Below are 13345 nucleotides of genomic sequence, written 5' to 3' on the forward strand. Positions count from 1 at the left end.
CCATAACATGTCTCCAGCTTTTGTTTACCTGACGAATAAACACCATGTAAGCATATTGCCGCTGTCGGAAGAAAACCTTGTATCGTTTTTCAGTTGTTGACATTATTTGAAAATGCCTGTTGCCCTTTTGTGTGTAAATTTCATGAAGAATGGACCTGAAGAAATGGCCCAAAATTTATTTTATTTTAAATTACTTTTAAAAGAAAGTCTGTTTCCATTGACTTACATTAAAAGTAAAGTATGTTTTTTCCTTCTCCTGTAAAGTTATCATTTTGGAGATACGAGGTTTTCAACAACAGCGATATGATTTTCAAAACTACCAGTTGTGGAAAACATGGGCAGTAGTGTGACAGTATTTTACCGACTGGTTGGTATGTTCTGTTTTTCATCACAGTGGCCCAGTCTCGTACTGGACCCCTGCCCTGCTAAGTACCCCTGCTGCGTTTTGACGACCGTGTTCATCTACAACCCAGCTGATCCGGTTAATGTTTCCAATACCGTAACCATAACTGTTCCCATAAAAATTGTTTATGCTTTCAGTGATGCACACAAAACATCCTTGGGTACTGATAGCTCCCCAATATAGAGTACCTTAAGGGGTACTTAAGGGGACATGTGGTTGTTGAGATATAAACAAACTCATTTCGAGTAGTTTGCTGTGAAGTAGTGCATTGTTTAGAAACATCACCAGCACTATAAAGAAAGTCCAAGTGGATAAGAACTCATGTCAACTCATGTTCTGAGGTGACGATCCACTTTTCAACTTGCCACAGTCAACTGTAAGTGGCTTTACTATGCATCCACAATGCAGTTGACCATGCAATCTCACTGAGCACTGGGGTGCGTAGTTTTAGGAACTGTAGTGCATACGCCGCCAGTATAGCAGTGTCATTGTGTTCCAAGCATATATATTTTCTGCAAATAATCGGATTTGTGTGTCAACATAGCCCTGAAAACATCAGATCTGGGCCAGATTAAGGCACAAAAAGCAGATGTATGCCACTTCAGACTTTTAATGTGAACTTAGCCTAAAACATACACACTTTAATATTACTTTAAATGTTTAAGGATGCTACCTTTTGCTGAGATCAGTTTGTGAAATGTTTGCCCTGCTAGGTCTGCCACAGTCAACTGTAAGTGGCATTACTGTAAAATAAGTCTCACTGAAGTGCATAGTGCAAAATATATTGCTTATTCTCTGTTGAATTATCATGACAGAGTTCCAAACTGCCTCTGAAAGCAACATCAGCACCAGAAACTGGTGTGAACTGTGTTTCAGGAGCTTTGTGAAATGACTTTCTGTGGCCGAGAATTTGCTCACACTATGTGCAAAGCCACCGCTGTTGGACTCACGCTTCACTACCTGCCAATCTGGTAGACAAATCTGGATTTGTCGGATGCCAGGAGAACGCTACCCACCGGAATGCATAGTACCAACGATAAAGTTAGGTGGAGGAAGAATAATGGTCTAGGGCTGTTTTTCAGTGTTTCTGCCCTTTAGTTTTAGTGAATGGTAATGTTCATGCTACGAAATACAAAGGCTACGTTCACATTACCAGGTTGAAGCGGCACAAATCCGTTTTTTTTTTGCCCTAATGCGACTCAGATCTGATGCTTTCAGGGCTGTGTCGACACGCAAATCTGATCTTTTCAAATCCGACCTGATGTCATCACCAGGGCTCCGTAGCTGAGAGCTGTTCAGAGTTAATTATCTTCGCAGTGAAGGCTCGTTCTGACCGTTAGTCTGTTTGCTAATGATGCATGTGACGCACGCAATTCATTCACGTGACATTACTGAGTAGGATGTGCACATGCGGGTCATTTCAGGACGCCGGTTCGTTCACATTAATGACAGATTTGAATCGCTTACCTAAACGAGTGTGAACCATTGTGTTGGAGAGATCGGATTTGAGCAAAAAATCAGATTTGAGAAATGAGGCTTGTAATGTGAACGTAGCTAAAAACATGTTAGACAGTCATGCTTCTAACTTTGTGGCAACAGTTTGAAAAAGGCCCTTTATTGTTCTAGCATGACTGTGCCCCTGTTCACAGCACGAGGTCCATACTGACATGGCTTGGTGTGGAGGGAATCCACATACTTTTAGCCATAAAATGCACCTTTAGCAGTCAATGGGAGTATACCAGAGATTTGATAGAATAAAAAAAGGCTTTAAGCCTAGTTCTTTCACATAATTTGCTCGGTTCTTTCATACTGCTAGGCCAGCAGTCTTACCCACTTGCACACATTGTGCAAGAGTTTACTGTAAAAGGCAGGGTTTACTCAGATTAGCATTTAGAGCTCTTTATATAAATAGGTTTGACCAGTCAACTGGATGATTATAGCAGAAGACCCAGCTGCTAGAAGACAGGAAACACAATTTATAAATACATTCTAACTCTTTAACGCTAAAACCACATCAAAGTGTGTCCTAATTGGTGAAGATAAAAAATAGAAAAGTACATCCTTCAAGTACTCACAAGATATGTGTTGCCTCATCACCACCTGCTTTATTTTTTGTCAATCTCAGTTATGTTGCTAATATATCCATCAAGAACATTGTTATCCTCAGGGTCTACCAGGCAAAATGGTACTATTTGTGCAAAACAAACTGACATTACTGACAGAAAAAGGCTTGTTTTTCGTGACTGGCACTTTGTTCAGTAACAGTGAGGCTGAAACAGTAGTGAACGATCCTCTTAGTTGTTGTTTGTAAATGAGTGACTTACTCTGCATTATACTGTTTTCTGACCTGCTGTCATATCTTTGCTCTGAAACTCAGGCTTAAATAGATGTATATCTTTTTATGGAGAATTCAGGTTTTTATTGCCTTCCCTCTGTTTTCTCTTGGGGTCAGACTCCCGTTGTGAATGTTTACCTTCCGCTGTCACAGCCTTCGTTGCAGTAGAACTTACAGGAAGCTAAACAAGTAGCAAATATTTGATAAACAGGGGAAACTGTGCTCTCAGTTTCACAGTGAGTACAGTAGATGGCAGTCTGTTTAACTCAATCGAGTAAGGGCTGTTAGGCAAGACGCTGCCAGAAAACAATGTCACTTAAGAGCTAAAGGCTTTTAGTTTGACCATTTACTGTCATTAACTTGCTTATTCTTATCGCCAGATGCTTCATACATAAAGATATCAAAACTACTTTTAATGGAATATTTTCCTGGCAGAAATGAATTTTACACACATTAATTACACAAAAAATAACATTGTTTAATTAATATCAAAGTGTGAATTTCTTAGCACATCAATAATTTTCCTTTATACACACACACACACACACACATTATTTATATATTTTTTTATATATATATATATATATATATATATATATATATATATATATATATATATATATATATATATATATATATATTATTTATATGTGTATGTGTGTGTGTGTGTGTGTGTGTGTGTGTATGATTTCCCTTCACTGGAACTAAGGGGTTTAGGCCAACTCCTGAAAAACAACCCCATAGCATCATCCCTCCTCCACCAACCTTCACAGCTGGCACAGTGCAGTCAGGCAGGTAATGTTCTCCTGGTATTTGCCAAACCCAGACAATTTGGAACCCATTAGTAAGTGATTCAACAGAAGATCAGCACTGTGCACTTCAGCACTTGGTGGCCCAGCTCTGTGAGTTTGCATGGTCTACCAGTTTGTGGCTAAGCTGTATCAGAAAAGTGAAAACAGAGATGCCCCCCACCCCTTTGTCTGAGTTTGGTGGGTGGGTGACCGTGACCGTGCCCCTGTGTAACTGTGTAAGGTGCGAGCCTTCAGCTCCGGAAGTTGAGAGCCGGCGCCGCCCTGCTGTGTCTGTTTTGGGTTTAAACAGTGTTTAGTGCTGAGTTCTCGTTGTTGTCTATAGTGATGTTGGGGTGAAGACTCAAAGGTAGCTTTTGAGCCGGTGGGGTCGAAGCAGAAGAAAAAGGGGGTAAAGTGTGAGGGGAGAGGAGTCTGTAGTGGGCGGAGAGGTTTAAGGTTGGTGCTGAAGTTTGGCCGCAGGCGAAAACGAAACTGCCTGACGGAGATAGAGAAAGCGGGGCTGAACGGCTGAAGCGCGGAGATCCCACTGTGGGGAAATAAGTAAAAGACAGGATGGTAGAAGAGGAGAACCATTACGGAAAGCATGGTAACGTTTTTTTTTTAATCGCCATATCGTGCTGAGAGTCGTTTGAACGATGTTTTAACCGCTCAGACGGAGTTTGGCTAAGAAACGAAACTGAATCCAAGCTGAATGTCAGGATGGATTTGTTTGTCGCATATAGTCTCTGTTTACTATCCAGACTGAGTCTAAATGTCGGGTTTTGATGACGGTTCGCGTTAAAGTGTGTTGTGGATCCTCCATCGAGCGCAGCACTTGGACAAACTTTCTGAAAAGCTTTGTGAAAAACCTGTTGGTCACCTCTGTCGGTGAGCAAGTGACCGTGTAGTGGTTTACGTGCAAACCTGTTTTCCCCCTGTCGGTAGTACAGAGAATGACCTGACTGAAGAAGCTGTGTTAGATTATGACCAAGTGTTTTGAATCCAGATTTGCTCTTAATTTCGATATTACCGTAGACGCTGGACTACTGGGTAGTGGAGTTTACATTAGAGTTTTATTTCACTAACGTTACATGCTTGCTTGCTTGCTTGCTTGCTTGCTTGCTTGTAACACCAGACTACCTTTTTGCTGCAACTGTCCGTACTGTGCTGTAAAAAGGCTGTGGAGAGCACACACAGGCCTGCAGCACTGTCAGCCAGATGCCATGTGCTATTAATAATGCATGCAAGTCTGTTTAGGATAGAAGTACAATTAGCCTGTCCTCCAGAATCCATACCACTCTTGTTAAAGCTGAACCAAAATGCAGCAACAAAAATGGCTGCTTGAGGTTTATCTTACTTTTAAAACGCAGAGAAATGATTGATAGTTCTAATTTATTCAAAAGAAGAACAGTACAAATGCATCTAAGTACACTTTCACTTTTTTTTTTGTTTTTTTTTTTGTTAACTTCACTCTTCAAGGGTTCTTTAGAGTCTTGATTTTCTATATCAAACCTTTTTGGAAAAGTGTTTTTGCAGTATTAATAGCATGTGGCATCATACTGAGAGTACTGCAGGCTTCTGTGTGCTCTTAAACTTAAACAGCCTTACATGTAGTGTTCTACATAGATTGCAAAAGCCATTAGCTTATAAGGCACTGTTCCAAGAGTAGATAAACATTTCAGTTTCTTTCTAGCACATTGGCTCAGGGTTTACAGTAAAACAGGAAAAGCTACTGAATAATACCTGCAATTTTTCTACCATTTTTTCTAATGGCAGGCTTGTTATGTCTGATGGCGCTGCATTGTAATTGTATTCTGGACTAAAATCCTGAATTTTTGGTATGTATTGTGTTTTCTGTTGCTCTCAGGGCCTATAAATACTTACTACCCTCTCTTATTTTTGTAATGTCTGTAATCATCAGCTCCTATTGGTCTTACCAAGCTGTATCTATGTTTGTTGCTGTAAATAAATAAAGTATTTTAGTACCTAAGTACTGATAAGTGGATCTATGGAATGCTGGCAGAAAGAAGGCAATACTCACAGAGCAAAAATTTTGAATGTTATTTGCTTATTTTCCATGTATTTATCGAGACGTGTGCTTTATCTGATCTTTTCTGTGCTGTTGAGTGCAATGATCTGCATCCTCTTTTTATTATTGTTAGGAGCTTTTCAGCAGTCACGTGCTGTTTGTGGACTCTGTGGGCTCTGAGCTAAGCTGTTAGTCAATGTGGTGCATGAATTTTGGTCTTTGTTTTGGCAGAATATACTATACATATATACTCTACAGCAGGGGTGCCCAGTCATAGTTTTGGCAACCTACCACCCTTAAAAGTTCAGACCATCAGATTATCTAGATTATCTGGATCATCTGGACCAGAACTGAGCACCCATTCTTTACAGACAATGTGCACAGTACTATGAACATCCTCAGCGTTTTTTATAGTGTTCAGGAAGTATAGAGCTTGTAGCAAACGTGTGCCATTCAAGCAGCAGGTTTTTTGGGAGATTAAAGAGAGCTGGGAGGGTTTAATGGACCGGGAGACGGCTTGAAGTAACATAAAGGGTGACTTCATAACGGCATTATGTAGTGTGTCTTTAGTAGCCATGTTTCCATAAACTTCCTGTGTAGATGGCTGCTGTAACTAGTTATGGTTAGTGAGTTAGCTGGCTTGCTCACTGCACCAACATGGGATTTTTTATTTTTTTTTCTTCTTCTCCAGTTTTCTGGTCCAGTCTCTGAATGTATCCGTCAATGTATGTTGTATCGTGGAGGGGTTGGTTTCCGTTATAGGTTTTGCAACATTTCAAGTATTGTCAAACAACAAGGCTTGAGTTGAAGAAAAAGGGATGCTCCAGGCTAAGGCACACTCCAGATCCAGTCCACTCTTAAAGCAGCGTTCACCCTTTTCTGCTCGTTGTAGAGAATCATAAAACTGCCATAATTTGCAAATAAAGTTCTGCAAGCTGGTTGTGTTTTGATCGTGTACTAAATTGGTGTGGAGCGAAATATTTAGGTTTGATGGGAGCTGCAAATATACGTTTATTTTTAGAATCTCCTCTTTAGGGAATATTACAGACAGTTTTCGTTTCAGCATACATCGAGCTTTCTGATGTGGTAAAACACTTTTTTGTAAAAACTAAAAAAAATCCTTTGGATGGAAATGCAGCTACTGTTGTAATAAGACATTGTCTTCAAAATATGAACTTTGTACAGAAAAAAAAAAATGTTTTTAGCCTTTTATGTAAGTTATTGTGAAGAGATTTTATTCTGAATGATGGTTGTATTGGTTATTTTCTGGTCATGTTCTGGTCATAGTGTAGAGGTTCAGTACCATTTTCAAATGGTTTAAAAACAAACAAATAAATAAATTTTCAAAAAAGGAGATGAAAGAAATTGAGTTATAAGATTTTATGATGTTGACAATTTACTGCTTGTGAAATTGAAAAGAACACCTGCTGATCTCAGTTCAGGCCTCATCAGGTCATGTACTTCTATTCAGTGTTATGTGAAAGGCATGGACTGTTCCCAGATCAGCCTTCATATTCTGAGAATATTCCAAACGCTTATAACAAAAAACATTTTTGTACCTCCTATGCAAATTAGCGTCCCAGCTCTGTGCCTCAGACAGATAAGCATGCTGGGCCTTTGGTTTAGAAGTGTTATTCATGTTTGTGTGGGAGACGACTTTGTGGTTGTAGTTGGAACCTGATCTCGTTGCGGAGGCGTGACTTTTCACTTGGCTGCAAATTCAGTTGCTAGGCGTGTCTGTGCAGCTCAGACTGTGAAAGCTGACTCTGAACGCCCTCATTGTAATCTCCCCTTAAGGTGCGCTCCAGATCCATTCCACTCCACCTTTTAAAGCAGCATTCACCCTTTTCTGCTCGGTGTAGAGAATCACCAAACTGCCATAATTTGCAAATAAAATACTGTGAGCGGGTTGTGTTTGATCGTATACTAAATCAGTGTGGAGCGAAATATTTCGATTTGACGGGAGCTGCAAATGTGAGTTTATTTTTAAAAATTAGAATAGCTGCCACTTCACAAACTCTGTGCTGTCAGGTGAAATTTCCCCACTTAAAATGTTGAACGAAGTAAGATGATATTAAAATTGATGGTCTTGCGATTAGAAAATTGCATGGTTTCAATATAAAAACGATTCATTGTACAGCTCCAGGAGGGAGGGAGTTGTTGGGCTTCTAACACTGTGTGGCAGTCTGATTAAATCACTTTGGCACTGCATGTGTGAGGTAATTTGATCGGTTGTCATCGCAGCCTTAAATGACAAGTTTATCACAATGATATAAATATGATTTATTGAATGGTCATAATACACATATGTAAGATCTAGGAATAGGGATTAAATACAGCTGTATTAACATTACAGAGCTATGACATTTATTTGTACAGTGTTCCAATTACAATAAAATGTATAAAATGCAGGTATTTTAGCGTAGTAGCACAGCATCATTTATGTGTACTAGAGTACAATAAAATTATCATCACCTATCAGTTAGAATTAATGCAGGAAATGTCATTTTTCTACAAATGCTGATGAACTGTTACTTTATATTTGATGAATAAAAAATACATAAACATGTTGATTTATTAATAATTGTTAATAAAATGCTAGTATAAATACTTTGGTGTGTAAAGGTGTCCTGGTTTATCCTTTTTGTTGTTCAACCTTTTTAAAAACAGATTATTAGATTAATCAATATGTAAAATAATCAGTGGATTACCTCATTACTCTTACTATCTAATGACAGCCCTACCCTTTTTAAATAGTGCCTCCTGTGCAGTGTCTTTCCCTCACTGTCTTTCTCTTTTGCTTGCACAGGTGAGCCCAGAAAATATGACCCCGACTTCAAAGGACCCATTCAAAACAGGTAAACAAAGGTTGTTTGGTCAGACTGCAAGTAATGCTGGTTAGGCATGTGTTGTGTTTTGCTCCTTCTGTGTCTTGCAGTTGATTTCAGTACTGTGTCCTTCTCTCTTGCAGAGGCTGCACAGACATTATTTGCTGTATCCTTTTCATCATAGCCATAGTTGGCTATGTTGCTGTGGGAATACTTGGTGAGTTGACTCAAACCCTTCATATCTTATCACATCATAGGCAATGGAATGTTGCTTGCTTTTTTTTTTGAGAGGTTTTTTGAGAGGATGTGTGGTCTTCAGTTGTATGCATATCTTTTCTATATCTTTTTTAAGTCAAAATAAGTTAACACATCCTACAGACAACACACTTCTGTTCAGTTCATTCACAGTTACTGTTTATTTGACTCAATTTGACGTATTGAGAAATAGAAAATGTGTGCAAAGGTTATGCCACATCTAAATGTTCCAATATGTTAATGTCAGCACATAAATAGAAAGAAAAAGTAGTTCCCTGTAGAGGATGTTTTAACTTACTTTGTATCAGCAAATCAACAAAGCATGTAATATGACTGAGGGTGTCTAAATGTGTATGCGTGTGTGTGTGTGTGTGTGTGTGTGTGTGTGTGTGTGTGTGTGTATATATATATATATATATATATATATATATATATATATATATATATATATATATATATATATATATATATATATATATATATATGAGTTTCGACCTGTGTCACATGCCCTCAAACACAAGCCACAATCACAGTGACCACTGACTGTGGTCTGAGCAGTTTCAGAATCGAGATTGCAGAAATGGTTCTCATGATCTGCTCTCTGTGGAGGCAAACATGTTTAGCTTTTGATGGTAGGAGGATAACTGGGCTTAGTACAGACAGCAGTAGAAGTCAGTGTGTGGTGTAGGCCCTCAGCATCCATTTCCTACATTCCTCCCATATCAATGTCTTCAGACTGTGTGCAGAATGCATTTACACCCAGTGGTCTAATTTGTGATGTGCATTACTGACACATACAGTGAATTTATATTGTGCTTCATCAGAACACCAGTTTAATAACAGAAGCAGCTGGGCTTCCTTTTCTAAATATAGGCAACTGCTTAGACAAAGCAGTGCCCTACTATACAAAATGAACCTTTCTTGATTAACCTAAATGCTAGCTAGTCACCCACACCAAGCAATTTTTAATTTTTAAGAAGTTTGCAAAGTTCACAACACTTTACTCTTTGGTCTCAAGCTATGCAAAAGTGATTTGTGTAAATTACGTTTAGTATTTTATGCTTGTTTTCCCAGTCAGTCAGTGCGTTTACATGCACTCGATAATCTGATCATAATCAGATTTCTGCAGTTATCTGATTATTCAAATGGTCATGTAAACACCCTACTACGATCTAGAAATCCGATCAAGAAATGTGATAGAGAGCTGGATTTTAGCTCAGTAATCAGATGTTCTTGCACATGCACTAAGAAATGTGCACTCTTACTCTGATTTCTTCCGGATTTCTCAGCATGTGCAAGAAAACAGACGACGGTATCAGAAATAAGTGAGCAGTGTTGCCGTGAGATGGTAGCAAAACACTTTTGGAGCGATCCTAAATCCGAACACGAAATAAAGGATTAAAATATTCTTCCTCTTCTAGATGATGTATGTTAATATTCAAGTTTGAGTTTTGCATTACGTTTTTGTCATGTCATCTTCTATGGGTTTATTGGCTGGTTGCAAAGCAGAAATCTGATTATTGTCAGAACTGGAGTTTAATGTTATCTGATTACTCAAGTGCATGTAAACGTGTTGATCAGTTTACTGACAAAATCTGATTTTCTGCAGTTACCGGATTATTAAGTGCAGATAAACGCACTCAGTGATGTATCAAGGGCGTCTAGAAAGTCCAGAGTGAAGGGGGGTGTGTGTGTGTGTGTGTGTGTGTGTGGTTGTGTTTTCCCCCCCACAAAATTGGCCCCACCCATTGTTAATTTAAAACATGATTGGTTGAATCCTGTCACTTTCTTATTATGCCTTGTAGTAATCTAATGTGGAAGGCCTTCAGTCCAAAGAATGAGGTTCCTTGGCTGTATTCTTCCAGATAACGGGATGGGGGTGTGTGTGATTGTGAAAGACTGTAGTGCTAGTATGAGATTTGCGTTTGTGATTTGTGATTTTGAGACCGCATGGTTTAGTCGCTGCTAGGGCTGGGGTATCGTTTGAAAATGTTCGATACCGATACAATACTTTTAATTCAATATTGATACCATAACGATACTTTATTCAATACCTTTTTTCTAATTGTGATAAAAATACAAAAAATAAATAAGTAATAAATATTATGATTTTCTTTTTCTACTGCATACCAGGCAGATATTAGTGTGTTTGATGGCATATCTCTGGATGGGGGCTGATATTTAATGCTTTTGTCATCTCTCTGAGTAAATAAAAACACAGAAAAACGTATTCACAAAGCACAAACACATTATTCTAACCGCTGTTATAGGTCTGCCATAGGGGAATAAAATAAATGATCTATCCTGCGTATCCCACCTAAACCAGGGACATTCAACAGTCGGAAAGGGCTGCAATCCTTCAACAATTAAACTTGTTATTGCTGTGTGGCATTCTTCCCTCCTCTCAACTGAAATCCTTAGCTTTTCTGCTACAGTGAAAGGGTTTGTTTCTCCTTGGGGAACCGCATTAGCGCGAGTAGAACTGACCCTTGCACTGTCAAAGCCCTCACGTCCAACATGAAAACACCATGCAAGTTAATAGGGCTCATTTATGAAACCTATGAAACATGAATTATATCAGTGTTACAGTTAAGTTCATAAGGCGGGTGAATTGTAGCCAGCTAGCTAGCTAATATGTGTTAGTTTTATGCTAATATTAGCTGAATCCTAACTGGCTTTTAACGCTGAGAAACAGAGTAACGAGCGTTAGTTTTCACTGGCAAAACGAGAAAGGTGCACAGTGAACTGTTAACTTGCTTGATATTTTATCACTGGAACACCGGTGTCTGCGTGTGGTTGTAAAATAACCTATTTAGCCCAGACGCAGTGCTGTTCTTCATGCAGTCTAAAATTCTGCAGTTTTCTTGATGGAGATTAATTCCAAGCGTAATCAAACGTTTCGTCAGATTTGATTACCCGTTTTGGAAGCCGCTATCTTAAGGCACTTGTTGCACCTGGAACTGTTCTTGGTAACCTTTTCAAAGTAGAGCCTGTTTCTGTGTGTCAGGGAGCCAGATGCCTTTTTTTGCATTTAGTCGTAAGGTTACTCCCCTAATCCCTCGTGATTTGCGTTTTATGCAAAGTACCGAAAATAGGCAACAACGTTTTTGAGGCTTTTCTATACTCCGTAGTGCTGAGAAGTTCCGGTTGGTGCCTTTTTGGTATCGAATTTCGATACCCAGCCCTAATCACTGCTCATGTTTCTCTTTGCTCTTCTCCAGCATGGTCTCAGGGTGACCCCAGGAAGGTGATCTATCCCACAAACAGCAGAGGGGAGTTCTGTGGGCAAGTTGGAACTTCTCTGGAGTAAGTGAATACACCAGATTATCTAAACATTTAATCCTGACCTCAATAACAGTGTGCTTACAACCTGGGCATCAAATGGAAAGCATAGATTAGTACATGCGAGTAGAGGTGGTGGAGGCCAGGGAGAGTTGTGACACTACTTGTTTCAACCTGTATAATTCTGTGGTTGATTTTTGCTATAACTTTCAAACCTGTATGTAAAATAATCCCTTTTACAAGTAATCATGGTCAGTTGAAGGAAAAAAGGTCAACAAGATTTGTACATATGTAGGCATATTTATTTAGCTTCATTTGTTGGAGAGCTACATTTGCTGCCTGCAGTCCAGACCTGTCACCTGTTGAAAACATTTGGTGCATTATGAAACAAAAAATCTGACAAAGGAAATCCTGAACTGATGGGTAGCTGAAACCCTATATCAAGCAAAAATAGGAAAACCTTTCACTTTCAAAACAACAGAAATTAGCGAAATGCTTACTGTTGTTAAAAGAAGAGGTGATGTGACACAGTGGTAAACAGGCCCCTGTCCCAACTTTTTTGAAACACGTTGGTGGCATCAAATTCAAAATGGGCGTATATTTAAAAATATGAATAAAAAAAAATTACATTCTGTTTTTATTTACATTTTGCACAGCGTTCCAACTTTTTGGAAACAGGGCTGTAGATGACAGGCCCGTGTCAGCTCAGGAAGGCGGTGGGCATTTACAATAGTGATGTAATGCCTGTAGTTTATATCTCATTGATAAAACTGGGGTACACTGTTCCCCATTTTCCTTGGTCGTCCCTCTTACAATACATTATGACACAGTGTGTTATGATGCAGAAATGTGATCCACGTTGTGGATCTGCATTCCATTAATTATGCCAGCTAATGCACCAAAGGTCAACTTAACCCAAACCAAAAATCTGATAATATAAAATCAGCAATTTTTTTGGTTTCGATTTATAGTTTTACATTTCACCAGTATTTTTTCATTCACTGATACGATTTATTTGCTTTCAGTTGTTACACTTCTACAACTGAAATAAACGATACATGTAGAATTGTGCATATTTATTCTATTTTTTTGTCACTTCTCTACATAGAGATTCAAGTAATAACTTGAGTATAACACATTAAGTTGTAAGATTAAGTGTGAATGCATTTTACATTTTGTTATGCATGATTGTGTGTTTTGTATTCAGATTTACCAGTTCATTCTTGTTGTACTATAAGTAAACTGGTGGGGGTTCTGGAGAGGCATGTCTGTCTAAGCTTGTGTTCTGTTAATGAACGAGTGAGTTGTGAGTTTGAATTCTGGCAATGCCATTTAAAAAAAAAAATCAACAATTCTATTCTAGTCTATTCCAGACGAGACAAATAAATCCACAGATTGTCAATATTGGCCAATATTATCGTC

General features: G+C 38.7%; 1 protein-coding gene across 3 annotated transcripts in view; it reads left to right on the forward strand.

The window, feature by feature from the left end:
* Window positions 1-13345, forward strand: part of LOC118821670 (choline transporter-like protein 2) — a 50943-nt gene that overhangs the window by 11958 nt on the left and 25640 nt on the right. Inside the window, exons 1-4 of one of the 3 annotated variants that reach the window (XM_036590390.1) lie at window positions 3816-4136; window positions 8368-8416; window positions 8530-8603; window positions 11863-11947. In XM_036590390.1, coding sequence (XP_036446283.1) covers window positions 4103-4136; window positions 8368-8416; window positions 8530-8603; window positions 11863-11947 — 242 coding nt within the window. In that variant the 5' untranslated portion in view covers window positions 3816-4102. Of the gene's footprint in view, window positions 1-3815; window positions 4137-8367; window positions 8417-8529; window positions 8604-11862; window positions 11948-13345 lie in introns of those variants that run through there. The other 2 variants (XM_036590392.1, XM_036590391.1) reach the window with 2 other exon arrangements.

This window comes from Colossoma macropomum, unplaced genomic scaffold, assembly GCF_904425465.1.
Source record: "Colossoma macropomum unplaced genomic scaffold, Colossoma_macropomum, whole genome shotgun sequence".
NCBI classification, from domain to species: Eukaryota; Metazoa; Chordata; class Actinopteri; order Characiformes; family Serrasalmidae; genus Colossoma; species Colossoma macropomum.